The 14,023-nt window shown below is 39.8% G+C and overlaps 1 protein-coding gene across 4 annotated transcripts in view; it reads left to right on the plus strand.

Annotated features, from left to right (window-relative positions):
- LOC148880076 (SPX domain-containing membrane protein At4g22990-like) overlaps positions 1-14,023 on the plus strand; it is an 81,032-nt gene that overhangs the window by 21,481 nt on the left and 45,528 nt on the right. For all 4 annotated transcript variants that reach the window (XM_088961896.1, XM_088961898.1, XM_088961899.1 and 1 more), the window contains 3 exons: positions 6,266-6,577; positions 6,976-7,080; positions 7,187-7,641. In XM_088961896.1, the coding sequence (XP_088818022.1) occupies positions 6,266-6,577; positions 6,976-7,080; positions 7,187-7,641 (872 nt within the window). The remainder of the gene's footprint in view (positions 1-6,265; positions 6,578-6,975; positions 7,081-7,186; positions 7,642-14,023) is intronic.

The raw sequence follows: 14,023 nt of genomic DNA on the forward strand, positions 1-14,023 counted from the left end.
TTTAGGTACCTAAAAGGTGCTCCAGGTCGTGGTTTGTTATACCAAAAGGGAGGACCTCTTGAGATAGTAGGGTACACAGATGCTGATTGGGCTGGCTCTATATCAGACAGGAGGTCAACCATAGGGTATTGTACCTTCCTGGGTGGCAATCTTGTAACTTGGAAGAGCAAGAAGCAAATAGTGGTGGCAAGAAGTAGTGCGGAAGCAGAGTACAGGGCTATGGCCCATACCACATGTGAACTAGTATGGCTGAAGAACCTACTACAGGAGATGGGTTTTTCAATTGGCAAACCCATGAAACTATACTGTGATAACCAAGCTGTTGTTCACATTCATCCAATCCTATCTTCCATGAAAGAACTAAACATATGAGGTGGATTGTCACTTTGTGAGAGAGAGTGATAAGTGGGGTAATAACTACTTCTCATGTGAGCTCAGGAAACCAGTGGGCAGATATCTTCACAAAAGGATTGTCTCGGGGAAGAATAGATTACATTTGTAACAAGCTGTGACTATATGATATATACTCTCCAGCTTAAGGGGGAGTGTTAGAATGCTCGAGTCAGAGGCATTTTGGTCATTCTGGTGTATCTTATTGAAAGTGAAATGTCTATTGTATCTGAATTTAAGTTGTGTCCCATCTTCTATGAGGGACAAAATTGTCTTTCTTGTAACTCATGTTTTTCATGAATAAAAGTCATGTGGGTCGCTAGGAGAGTGACTTTTGAACATCCTCTCTTCTAGTCTAGCCGAACAATCTTCTCCTCTACTTCTTTCTCTTTTCTTTCTTCTTTCTTCTTCTCTACTTTGACCTAGAAACAACTAGGGTTTATTCACACTGCCAATGGTGAAAAGTTAAACATCATTGGTAGTAGTTATCTGTCTCTTAAGCATTCACCCACTACATCTTTCCCTCTTACCAAGACCCTTATTGTTCCTAGTCTCACTACAAACTTGATTTTTGTTAGCCAATTAATTGATGAAGGTAACATTCTCATCTTCTCTCTGGATGGATGTTTGATTCAGGACCGGAACATTGGGAAGGTGAAAGGGAAGGGGCACAGGTTGGGCCGTTTGTTTGCATTGGAGTTCGAGAAGCCTCAAACAGAAACATCATTAGTTTATTCCAGTTCCTCCACTTCTAGTTCCTTTCTGAATCATAGAAATAATGTTTGGGACTTGTGGCATAAACGTCTGGGTCATTTACATTATGAAAAATTAAAATTTTTGTTTGATTCAGGCCTTATTAAGAATAAAGTTCCTTCCTTGCGCACCTTTGATACATCTTGTGTTTCTTGTTGCTTAAGTAAGAGTTGTACCTTACCATTTCCTCACATATCTAAGCATGCTACCTCTCCCTTCGAGCTTATACATAGTAACGCCTGGACTGCTTCTGTCTCTTCTCAGATTGGATACAAATATTTTGTCGTTCATTGATGATTGTACCAAATACACATGGATATATTTTCTTTGCTACAAGTCTGAGGTGTTCCCAACATTTAAGTTGTTTCATCCTATAGTGCGGGTTCAGTTTCAATCACAAGTGCATATTCTCCGTTCAGATTCAGGAAAAGAATACACTGATGGAGATTTTTTATCCTATCTGAAGGATCATGGAATACAAGTGCAACGAAGTTGCCCAGATACTCCTTAGCAAAATGGTGTGGTCGAGCTTAAGAATGGACATAACCTTAGTGTTGTGAGGACATTATTGTAGGAGTCCCATACTCCACCTTCCTTTTGGGTAGAGGCAGCCAGTACAGTTGTGTTTTTGATCAACTATATTCTTTCCTCAGTTCTTGGTAATATGTCTCCCTTTTAGAAATTATTTGGTCGTTCTCCAGATTTATCTATGCTTTATGTCTTTGGATGTGTGTGCTTTGTTCATCTTCCCTCTCGTGAACGTGCTAAATTGTCTGTACAGTCTGTCATGTGTGCCTTTGTGGGTTGCAATCCTGACCACAAAGGATTGTTTTGTTATGATCCCTCTATTCGTCGCATTTGTATATCACGTAATGTTGTTTTCCTTGAGCACATTTCATTTTTTGCTGGAATTGTTGGACTGTCTGCACCGTTTGTTTCTATTTTTCCAAACTTTGATTCACAGGATGCTCCACCTCCTTCTGCTGAGGACTTTCTCGTCTTCTCTCGCAAGCGGTTACGTGATCTAGCCCTTGCGCCTGTGACTCTCCTTCCTCTTGGTTCAGATCATCATCCTACCACTGCTCCTTTAAGTGATACCTCTACTTCAGACACTCTTCATACTTTTGTTCCTCTTTGTCATTCTACTCGTATATCTAGACCTCCTGACCGCTATGGTTTTCCTTCAAACCATAGCTCTTTGTCTGCTGTCCTATCCTCCACAGATGTTCCTCGCTCCTACTGGGAAGCTAGTAGTAGCCCTCATTGGAAGGAAGCCATGGATGTAGAGATTCATGCTTTACATGAGAATGACACTTGGGATCTTGTGCCTACTCCTCCAGATGCATCCATTGTTGGGAGTCGTTGGGTTTACAACATTAAGCTGAAGTCTGATGGATCTCTTGATCGATACAAGGCATGTTTAGTTGCCCAAGGATATAGTCAGGAGTATGGTATTGACTATGAAGAAACCTTTGCTCCTGTTGCAAAGAACACCACAGTCCATGTTCTTTTAGCAGTGTTTGCTGCTCAGTCTTAGACCATATGCCATCTTGATGTGAAGAAAGAATGCCTTTCTTCATGGTCAATTGAAGGAGATGGTCTACATGAAGCCTCCTCCTAGATATTGTAGTTATCCTTCTTTAGTATGTCGCCTCAAAAAATCTCTATATGGTCTAAAACAAGCTCCCAGTGCATGGTTTGAACGCTTTTGCGATGTTGTAGTTGATGTTGGATATAGCCAGAGTTCTTCTGATCACTCTTTATTTGTTAGGTGACGACCTCAGGGTATTACCATTCTCCTACTATATGTTGATGACATGTTGTTGACTGGGAACGATCGAGGGTATTTTGTTTGTCAACAGAAGTATGCCTCTGACCTTGTTAAACTTGCTGGTTAGAGCATGTTGATGCACCTATGGAGCTAAATCTTAAGCTATCTAAATCTGAAGGTCCATTACTTCCTGATGTTGCCTTATGCCAACTTGTGGGGTCCCTCATTTATCTCACTATGACTCGGCCTGATATTTCTCATGTTGTTCAGGTGTTAGTCATTTTGTTTCTGCTCCTCGTCGGCCTCATATGATTGTTGATCATTGTATCATTCGATATGTTAGAAGCACAAGTTCCCAGGGACTGTTCTCCTCCTCCTCTCCTATTCAGTTGATAGCATATGTTGATGCGGATTGGGCTGGTTGTCCAAACACTTGTAGGTCCACTTCTGGGTGGTGTATTTTTATAGGTGATTCACTCATCTCTTGGAAGTGTAAGAAACAACAAACATCTCCAAGTCTTCCATTGAAGTAGAGTATAGGGCCCTGTCTTTGGTTTGCAGTGAGATTGTTTCGTTATAGTCTCTCTTTATGGATCTTGGCGTTTAGGTTCCTGCTCCTATTCCTCTCTATGCAGACAATACGAGTGCTATCAAGATTGCATCTAACCCTGTATTCCATGAGAGGACAAAGCACATCGAGGTGGACTGCCACATTATTCGAGATCTCTTCACTACTAAGTCTATATCGTTTCCTCATGCAGCGTCAGACATGCAGATTGCTGATATCTTCACCAAAGTTATGACTAGAGTTCGACATCTCTTTCTTATAGACAAACTGATGCTTATGTCGAGGCATCAGTTTGAGGGGGGGTGTGGAGACTCTATAACTTGATGTACCTTATTAGTATAGTCCCTGTTGTATATTACTTTTACATCTTATTCTTCTTTTCTCTTTTAGCCCTGTATGGGCATTCTTGTAATTGTACATCTCTTTTAATATATAAGAGACTCTTTGAGGTGGGGGTCATTCATTCTTGACACCTCTAAGATCATTCTTGTTCTTTTCTCTATTCAGCCAAGAGTGTTGCCAGCAATAAAAAACAAGAAAACAGGCCCATAACTAAGGCCCACTACCTACTAACACAAGTCATAAACATAAAGAAAAACAAAGAAACTAAGGCCCATTCGGCCCATTATCTCTACAATATTTGAGCATTTAGTTTAGTCTTTGCTCAAAAAAAAGTTTCCTTAGAAAGAAAGCATCTTTGATTATTCAATGTGCCCTTTGTTTGTGGCAACTCCATACCAACATACAACTAATTGGAAGAAAACTTAGAAGAACTTCTTGACTGCCTTCTATTATTTTATGCCTTTTTTCTATTTTATATGCCATCATAAAATCACGTTCCATCAAAATATTTAAAGCAACAGCATAAACATGACAATATGCTAACATAACAAATAAAGCTTTAAAATTGGTGTTTTAAGACTTGGATGGGAGTAAAATATGGAATGCTCTCTGGGTGCCGGTTTTACTGGTTAACCTGGCAGTTTACCCATCCAACCCACCAAAACTGTAATTTAACTGGGACCCCAAAAGGCCACTGGTTCCTGGTTTTCCGGTCTGGGTCAAGTCTTAGAACACTGTTTAAAATAGCTTTGTGGTTGACTAGTTCGACTAGTCTACCTAGTTGATGCTTAGTTGTCCTAGGCCACTGCATCACGAGTGGTGATTGCTAGTTAGTGATGCAGTTGGTGTGGCCTTTGTTGGGAGTAGTATTTTATGTTAATATGGGTGGCAAGGTTGTTTAGTCTTTTCACTTCCGGTACAGTGTTATCCAAAAAATATCACAAAAACCCCTCCTAAAAGAAATCCTGTCCACCCCCACCAAATTCTAATAAGAACTAGAGATCCCACATAGGTGCATAGATATCTAAATTTACTTTCATTTCCATTTTTTTTTGTGATTTCTTTCCTTCAACATCCCCCAAGAAACTACAAAAGAGAGATCACTTTCTATAAATCCTTCGCTGAGGGCCACCTGATTGCCAGGTGCTAGCCATGCCATAATATCTCATGAGGCTAGCCCAGGTTAAATTGCTTTTTTCTTTGGCAGTAAAGATTTCCCAGGTCTCCAAAGTCACCTAATATGCAATGTTACATAATCTTTCATGTGTCTCTTCTACTTGCGAGTAGTATCCCAATTTGGGATGTACACTGATTTAGTTTTTTATGTGCCATTCCACTATTGGGTCATAGCTTCTGTTAAAAGCATCTTTTCTCACTACTTTAAGATAAATTCTTTTAAGCCTTCACCTTATCCTTTTAGAACCTTGAGCTTGTCTAATGATCTATTAGGACTCTATGTAGGTTCCTCAGCATGCATTCTCTCTCTCTCTCTCTCTCTCGGGCATGTGGTGAAGCAACCTTGTGGGTGGCATTAGCTGATAATATGCTTTCTTACACTAGATCTTCCTGAATATTATTGCCCTGCCATACCTACCCATTTATTGTATAATTGATCATGTGACACAATTACATGTTGCAATCAATTGGGAAAACGTTCTCAAGAACCATTTTTAAGCAATAACCACTACGGCCAAGGTAGTAGGAGTAACAAATGTCTCCCCAGTTATGCACAACCACTTTGGTGGTTTTTCTTATAAGTAATAACTATGTATAAGAAAAAAGGGAGCAAATTATCCCAATTAAAATTATGACATGGCTCCACATGTGAGGCTATGACCTTTACAGTTTAGACATAATTAGGGTTCAGAGTTCAGACAATAATATCCTCCAAATTAGAGCTAAGTATATTATTGGGGAGTTATGTGGTTGGTAAATTTGAATATTTGTTTTGTAGTATATTCATGATTGAAACTCTATGATTTTATGAGTGTTCATAATGCTTCACTAAACTGGAATTTTCTCATTGTCTTAAAGGAGTAGAAGTACTTGTAGGCTGTAGCATTTATGGACAAAGCAATATCTGGATATTTAGTGCCTGGATGATCAGGTGTAATTTTATGACTCTTCTTATGGACAATGGATAACTATAAATTAGTCATAAAATATCATACTGTGGCTCATTTGGACACAATTAATAATAAAGTTGAAAAGCTTTGCAAACTCAGTTGCATTTGGTTATCTCCTGTCCTTGTGGAGCTATTTATAGTTTTAATTGGAAGGATTATTGTTTTCCTATTGGAATTTGGAATTTGATTCTTCATGTCAGTTTTTTTCCATTTTCTTGTTAAAATAACATTATTTTTATTCTTTTCCTGGATAATGGTATTTACAAGTGTTTATCACAAGATGAATGGTATTTACTACACTTCTTATAATTTCAGATTGAAAAGATTGTCCTCTTTCTGTTGGAACAACAAGGGCTACTTGCAAGCAGGTTAGCTAAGCTTGGAGAACAGCGTACTGCTCTTTTAGAGCAACCAGATATATCCCAAATAAGTGACTTACGAGAATCATATAGAGCAGTTGGACAAGATCTTTTGAAGCTTCTATTTTTTGTTGAGATGAATGCTATTGGTATCCGTAAGATACTGAAGAAGTTTGATAAACGCTTTGGATATAGATTCACTGATTACTATGTCACAACTCGTGCTAATCATCCTTATTCTCAGCTGCAACAAGTGTTCAAGCATGTGGTAATATGTCCATTTCATATGTAATTTTCTGTCTGTTGTCAACATTTTCAAGAAGATCCATAGATGATTAAGTTCATAAGACTAAAATTTGACATCCTTTATTTGTATCTATTTTGAGCAGTTATTTTACGCATGTCCATACCAAGGTGTATATGTCTTTTTACATTTGGTAATATTGCCTCACCTTACATGGATACATGTAAAATCAGTGATGGGAATATATCTCTAATTTCACTTGTTAGACTAAGATTAGCATTCTTCTTCTTGATTATTGTTTTCAGTTATGGCATGTAATGGCATAAAGAATTGCGCTAAGTGTTAATCATGAATTATCATCTGAAAGGGGTACACCTTTTTGCTTGAAAAAATGTAATTATCTAATTAAATCGAGTATACAGGGGCTTGGGGCTGTTGTTGGAGCCATATCTCGCAATCTTGCAGATCTTCAGGATCGTCAGGGAAGTTATTTATCAATTTATGATCAACCTACACTTACTGTCCAGGTATTTTCTGGCATTTGCTTCACATAGATATTGTTTATTTCCTTACATTTGGTTGAGAATGGAATTCACATTCACGTGGGTGGTGTTTAATTGGTTTTTTTTGTAGGATCCTGTTATTGATTCCATAAAAGCAGCTGTAGACAGGTTAACACATTCAACAAACTTCCTTCACTTTTTAGGACAACATGCTCTTATCATGCAAGAGGAGTTGCCAACTCCAATAGAGGAACAAATCGATGATCAGAGATATAATTTTATGTCCCTTATTTTGAACCTAGCAAACACATTCCTTTATATGGTTAACACATATATAATAGTGCCAACAGCAGACAACTACTCCCTCAGTCTTGGAGCTGCAGCAACAGTTTGTGGTGTTGTGATTGGGTCTATGGCTGTTGCTCAGGTGTTTTCTTCAGTGTACTTTAGTGCATGGTCAAATAAATCATATTTCAGACCTCTTGTGTTTAGCAGTATTGTTCTTCTCGTGGGAAATACCTTATATGCATTGGCTTATGATTTTAACTCACTAGCAGTTCTTCTAATTGGTCGTCTATTCTGTGGGTAAGGGATTCCTTTATTTCTTTTCTATGACATGATCAATTAAAATTATTTGTACTTTATATATATTTAACTTTTTTGGATTGTCAGGCTTGATGCGTAGCATGTTTTAGTTGAGCTCACTTTTTGCTGGGATTCTTTAGCTTCATGTTTTCACTTATTGTGTCACCTTTTTATTAAAAATTTACATCAAACAAGCAGTTGTAGGCATGACTCAAATTTTCAATTTGATTTAACTGCATGTACATGACTCATAGAAAAAGCTATGATTCATTACCATCCGAAGTAAGTATGCAACCATTTATATAACATACATATATAAATCTTTAATGAAAAGTTACCATTCATATAACATACATATAAAGGTCTTTAATGAAGCAAATACAATTTACTATTTAAAACAATAGTTTCTCTAAAAGCATGGATGCTTAAATGTATAAATCTTTATGCATCGGAGGGATTTCCATGAACAATGATTTGTAACAGATTTTAAGGGTAAGCATATAATTTCTCATTAAATGAAACTGTTTTGGAGCAGCTACAGTAACCCGAACCAGTGAAGAAGGAAGAAGAAGATGAAGAAGAAGACAAGAGAAAGAGAGAACAGGAGGATTTAGTCGAAACTGATTAGTCTCCTATTCAGTCGACCCCCTAATGTTTATTAGGTTCTAATTACACTTACAAAGACTAAACTGCCCTCACTTAAGTGTGGGGCAGAGTACTCTAATAAAACAGCCACATAAGCAAAGTACTTAATTGACATGAGATTACTAAACTACCCCTATTCGGCTCACTCTAACACTCCCCCTCAAGCTGGAGAATATATGTCATATAATCCCAACTTGTTACATAGATAGTTCACTTTCCCTGAGTTTAGAGCTTTTGTAAACAAATCTGCCCATTGATCATTCGAGCCCACATGTTCTGTGTTTATCTCTTCAGCAAGGACCTTCTCCCTCACAAAGTGCCAATCAACCTCTATGTGCTTTGTTCTCTCATGAAATACAGGATTGGATGAGATATGGAGTGCAGCTTGGTTGTCACAATACAGTCTCATAGGTTTATCCATGTGAAATCCAATTTCTTGTAGAAGATTCCTCAACCACACTAACTCACAGGTAGTATGTGCCATGGCCCTATACTCAGCTTTAGCACTATTTCTGGCCATTACCGTATGCTTTTTATTCTTCCACGTCACAAGATTTCCTCCAAGAAATGTGCAATAGCCTGTAGTAGATCTTCTATCATTCGCTGAGCCTGCCCAGTCCGCATCTGTATACCCCACTACTTCAAGTTTTCCTCTTAGTTTATACAATAGTCCACGGCCTGGAGCTCCTTTCAGATACCTCACAATTCTAAGAATTGCATCCCAGTGAGGTATACGAGGGTTCTGCATGAATTGGCTCACCACACTGACTGCAAAGGATATGTCAGGTCTCGTGATAGTTAGATAGTTCAGCTTCCCCACTAGTCGTCTATACCTTTCAGGATCTTCAAATACTTCTCCTGTATCACTACTCAACTTAACATTTGGTTTCATAGGAGTCTCAGCCGGTTTTGCACCTAATAGTCTTGTTTCTTCCAATAGATCAAGAACATATTTTCTTTGGCACAGATTTACACCTTGTTTTGACCTGGCAACCTCTATTCCCAAGAAATACTTAAATGTTCCAAGATCTTTTGTTTGGAAATGACAATGTCATCCACGTAGACCACTAATAGAATCTTCCCAACTTCTGAGTCATAGCTGAACACTGAGTGATCTACCTGGCACTACTTCATTCCAAAACTCTTAACCACTTCACTGAACTTCCCAAACCAAGCACGCAACAATTATTTCAACCCATAAATTGCCTTTTTCAATCTGCACACCTTACCAACAAACCTAGGTGGTTGCTCCATATATACCTCCTCCACAAGATCACCATGGAGAAAGGCATTCTTTATATCAAGCTTGTTTCTACTGTAGCTACAGTAGTCCGAACCAGTAAGGAGAAGAAGAAAGAGAAGGAGAAGAAGAAGAAGAGAAGAAGAAGAAGATGAAAGAAATGTCGAACCTGATAGCTAAACCCTATCAGTCGACCTCTTAATAGTGATTAGGCTTCTAATTAAATGTACAAGGACTAAATTGCCCCTACTTAAGTATGGGACAGAGAACCTTTAATAAGACTGCCACATAAGCTCATAACTTAACCAAGGTGAGTTGACTAATCTGCCCTTGTTCGGCTAACTTTAACACTCCCCCTCATGCTGGAGAATATATGTCATATAATCCCAGCTTGTTACATATATTGTTCACTCTCCCTGAGCTTAAGGATTTTGTAAACAAATCTGCCCACTGATCACCTGAGCTTACATGTTCTGTGCTTATCTCTCCAATAAGAACCTTCTCCCTCACAAAGTGGCAATCAATCTCTATGTGCTTTGTTTTCTCATGAAAAACAGGGTTGGATGAGATATGGAGCGCAGCTTGATTGTCACAGTACAACTTCATAGGTTTATCCATGTGGATTCCGATTTCTTGTAGGAGATTCCTCAACCACACTAATTCACATGTAGTGTGTGCCATGGCTCTGTACTCGACTTCAACACTGCTTCTAGCCACAACCGTCTGCTTTTTACTCTTCCACGTCACAAGATTTCCTCCAAGAAATGTGCAGTAACCTGTAGTAGATCTTCTATCAGACACAGAGTCTGCCCAATCTGCATCCGTGTACCCAACTACTTCAAGTTTTCCTTCTGGTTTATACAATAGCCCACGGCCCGAAGCTCCCTTCAAATATCTTACAATTCTAAGAACTGCATCTCAGTGAGATATACAAGGGTTTTGCATAAATTGGCTCACCACGCTGACTGCAAAGGAGATGTCTGGTCTCATGATAGTCAAATAGTTCAACTTCTCCACTAGTCGTCTATACCTTCCAGGATCATCAAATATTTCCCCTATATCAGTGCTCAATTTAACATTTGGTTCCATAGGAGTCTCAGCTGGTTTTGCACCTAACAGTCCTGTTTTGTCCAATAGGTCGAGAACATATTTTCTTTGGCACAGGTTTACACCTTGTCTTGATCTAGCAACTTCTATACCCAAGAAATACTTCAATGTTCCAAGGTCTTTTGTTTGAAAATAATTTTGCAGAAAGACCTTGAGTTTGTCGATCCCCAATTTGTCACTACCAGTTATGACAATATCATCCACATAGACCACTAATAAAATATTTCCAGCTTCTGAGTCATAGCTGAACACTGAGTGATCAACCTGGCATTGTTTCATTCCAAAATTCTTCACTTCACTAAATTTCCCGAACCAAGCACGAGGCGATTGTTTCAACCCATAAATTGCCTTTTTCAGTCTGCACACCTTACCTGCCTCCCCCTGAGCAACAAGCCCAGGTGGTTGCTTCATATATACCTCCTCTATAAGGTCACCATGAAGGAAGGCATTTTTTATGTCAAGTTGAAATAAGGGCCAATCATACATAACTGCCAGGGAAATTAATACACGGATAGAGCTAATCATAATCACTGGAGAGAAGGTCTCATATAGTCCACTCCATACAACTGTGAATACCCTTTAGCAACAAGTCTGGCTTTCAGACGCTCCACACTACCATCTGGCAAGTATTTAACAGTATACACCCATTTACAACCCACAATTACTAGGAGGAAGAGTAGTGAGCTCCCACGTGTGAGTATGCTGAAGAGCAGATAGTTCCTCCTCCATTGCCTGCCTCCACCCAGGTGAACTAAGAGCCTCTTGGACATTGTTAGGTATGGAAATAGATGACAATAGTGAAACAAACTGGCGATGTGAGGCAGAAAGGCGAGATACTGAAACAAAATTGGAAATGGGATGGAGAGTAGAACTACGTTTACCTTTCCGTAAGGCAATGGGTAGGTCAAGTCCTGAGGGTTCAGCAACAGGAGCAACGATAGGATCCGCGGACACAGTAGAAGCTAGAGGAGGGGCCGGTGTCATTCGACGTGTATACACTTGCCGAATTGGTGGTCGTTTAGTAGGGATCTGCACTGGATGAGGTGACGAGTCAACTCCAACAAGAACACCCGGAATGGGATCACTGACCGGAAGAGGAAGAGGAAGTAAAGGTGGAGACGAAGATGCTTCAGTTCCAGAGAAGAAGGGAACAGACTCAAAAAAGGTGACATCGGGACAAACATAGCACTTCCGAGTAATGGGATTGTAACACTTGTACCCTTTTTGAGTCCGAGAGTAGCCAAGAAAGACACACTTAATGGAGCGTACATCCAACTTGTCTATTTTAGGACGTAGATTGTGAACAAAGCACACACAGCCAAAGATACGAGGTGTTAATGGAAAGGGAGACAAGGTGGGGAACAAGATAGAGAAGGGAGACCGACCATGAAGAATAAAGGAGGGCATCCGATTAATGAGGAAACACGTAGTAAGTACAGCATCACTCCAAAACCTTTTAGGAATACTCATATGATGAAGAATAGACCGAGCTGTTTCAAGGAGATGACGGTTATTCCGTTCAGCCACCCTATTTTGTTGAGGGGGGGATGCACAAGAAGTTTGATGAATGATGCCATGCTGTTCTAAATACTATTGAAAGGAAGTTAGAAAATATTCACGACCATTATCTGAACGAAGAACTTTGATTGGAACACCAAATTGTGTATGTATTTCAGCATGGGATTTTTGAAAAGTGGAAAATAATTCACTCATTTCTTTCATTAAATAAATCCATGTCATTCTTGAACAATCATCAATAAAAGTGACAAAATACTTGTAACCATTATAAGACTATTTTTATCGGGCCCCAAACATCTGAATGAACCAAAGCAAAATGACTCAACATACGACTTTCAACTCTAGGACTGAAGGAAACACGACGATGTTTCCCAAACTGACACGACTCACACTGTAACACTGACAAATGACTCAAAGACGGAACTAGTATCTTGAGTGCCTTGAGAGAAGGATGTCCCAGTCGACAATGCCACTATAGAGGAGTGAGTGAAGTTTGAAGTGCAACTGATGATCCACCACCGTCAAGGTAATACAATCCACCAGCTTTATGCCCCCCACCAATCTTCTTCCTCGTCCTGAGATCCTGAAAAACACAAGAGGAAGGGAAAAAAGTAACAGAGCAGTTAAGAGTTTTGGTTAATTTGCTAACAGACATAAGATTGAATGGAAACTTAGGAACATATAGAACAGATGATAAAGAAAGAGAAGCCATGTCAACATTGCCAACACCACAGATGGGAGTGGAGGAGCCATTGGCAAGGGTAACAGTTTGAGATGTGGAAGTTTCAGAGAGAGAAGAGAACACACCTGGAGTCCCGGTCATGTGATCAGAGGCTCCAGAGTCAATAATCCAAGGAGAGGTTTTAGATGACAGGCAAGCTATACCTGAGTGGGCAAGAGTAGCAGTAGTGTGCTGTGAAGTGGACTGAAGGAACCGCTCATATTCATCACGTGGTATACTCACCATCTCCCTTCTGGCATCAACCCCACCAGCAACAGCATGATTTTCCCATTTAGAGGGAGGGCGACCATGAAGATCATAACAGAAATTTACGGAATGTCCTTCCCTGCCGTAGTGGGTACACTTCCTTGTAGAGCTGCCTTTTTCTTTGCCACGGCCTCCCCTTGAGTCACGACCACCACCACGGCCAAATATGGAACCACCACGACCTCCTCGGGAGGCATGTCCTCCCCCTTTCGTACCACGTCCACCTCCTCTGGCTGTCACAAAAGCTGATTTATCAAACTATGTGGGATTCTCTGTATGTCCCAAAGAAATTCTGTGAAGCCGAGCAAACACTTCCTCAAGTGTAGGAAGGGTAGAGCCCCCCAATATTTGGGCCCTAATTGGTTCATACTCTGATTTCAACCCCACTAAGAACCTTGTGACATCTAGTTGTTCCCTCTGTTGTTGCTGAACCTTAACATCTGGAGTGAGAGGATGATAGACATTGAGTTCATTTATGAGGTTCTTCATACTGGCATAGTACTCTTCTAGGGTTTTATTTCCTTGTTGCAGACCAAAGTACTCCTGATAGAGCTGATATACCCTTGTAGTATTATCTTGCCCAGAATACAGCTTCTTGGCATGTTCCCATATGTCCTTAGCTGTATCTAAGAACATGAAGTTGGCACTTATTTTGGGTTCCATACTGTTCCATAGCCATGTCATGATTTGAGCATCCTCCTGTTCCTAATCATCAAACCCCCTGGAGAGTCAGCCGATGGTTTATCTTCTTTCACATGCTTCACTTTTCTCTTTGCCTCGAGAAAAACTTTCACCGACTTGGCCCATGGAACATAGTTCTCACCATTCAGTTTAATTGAGGTCATCTGTACACCTAGATAGTCAGAGGAAACCACTACACTAGG

The sequence above is a fragment of the Nelumbo lutea genome, chromosome 1 (assembly GCF_056320005.1).
Source record: "Nelumbo lutea isolate HS-2025 chromosome 1, American lotus-T2T, whole genome shotgun sequence".
NCBI classification, from domain to species: Eukaryota; Viridiplantae; Streptophyta; class Magnoliopsida; order Proteales; family Nelumbonaceae; genus Nelumbo; species Nelumbo lutea.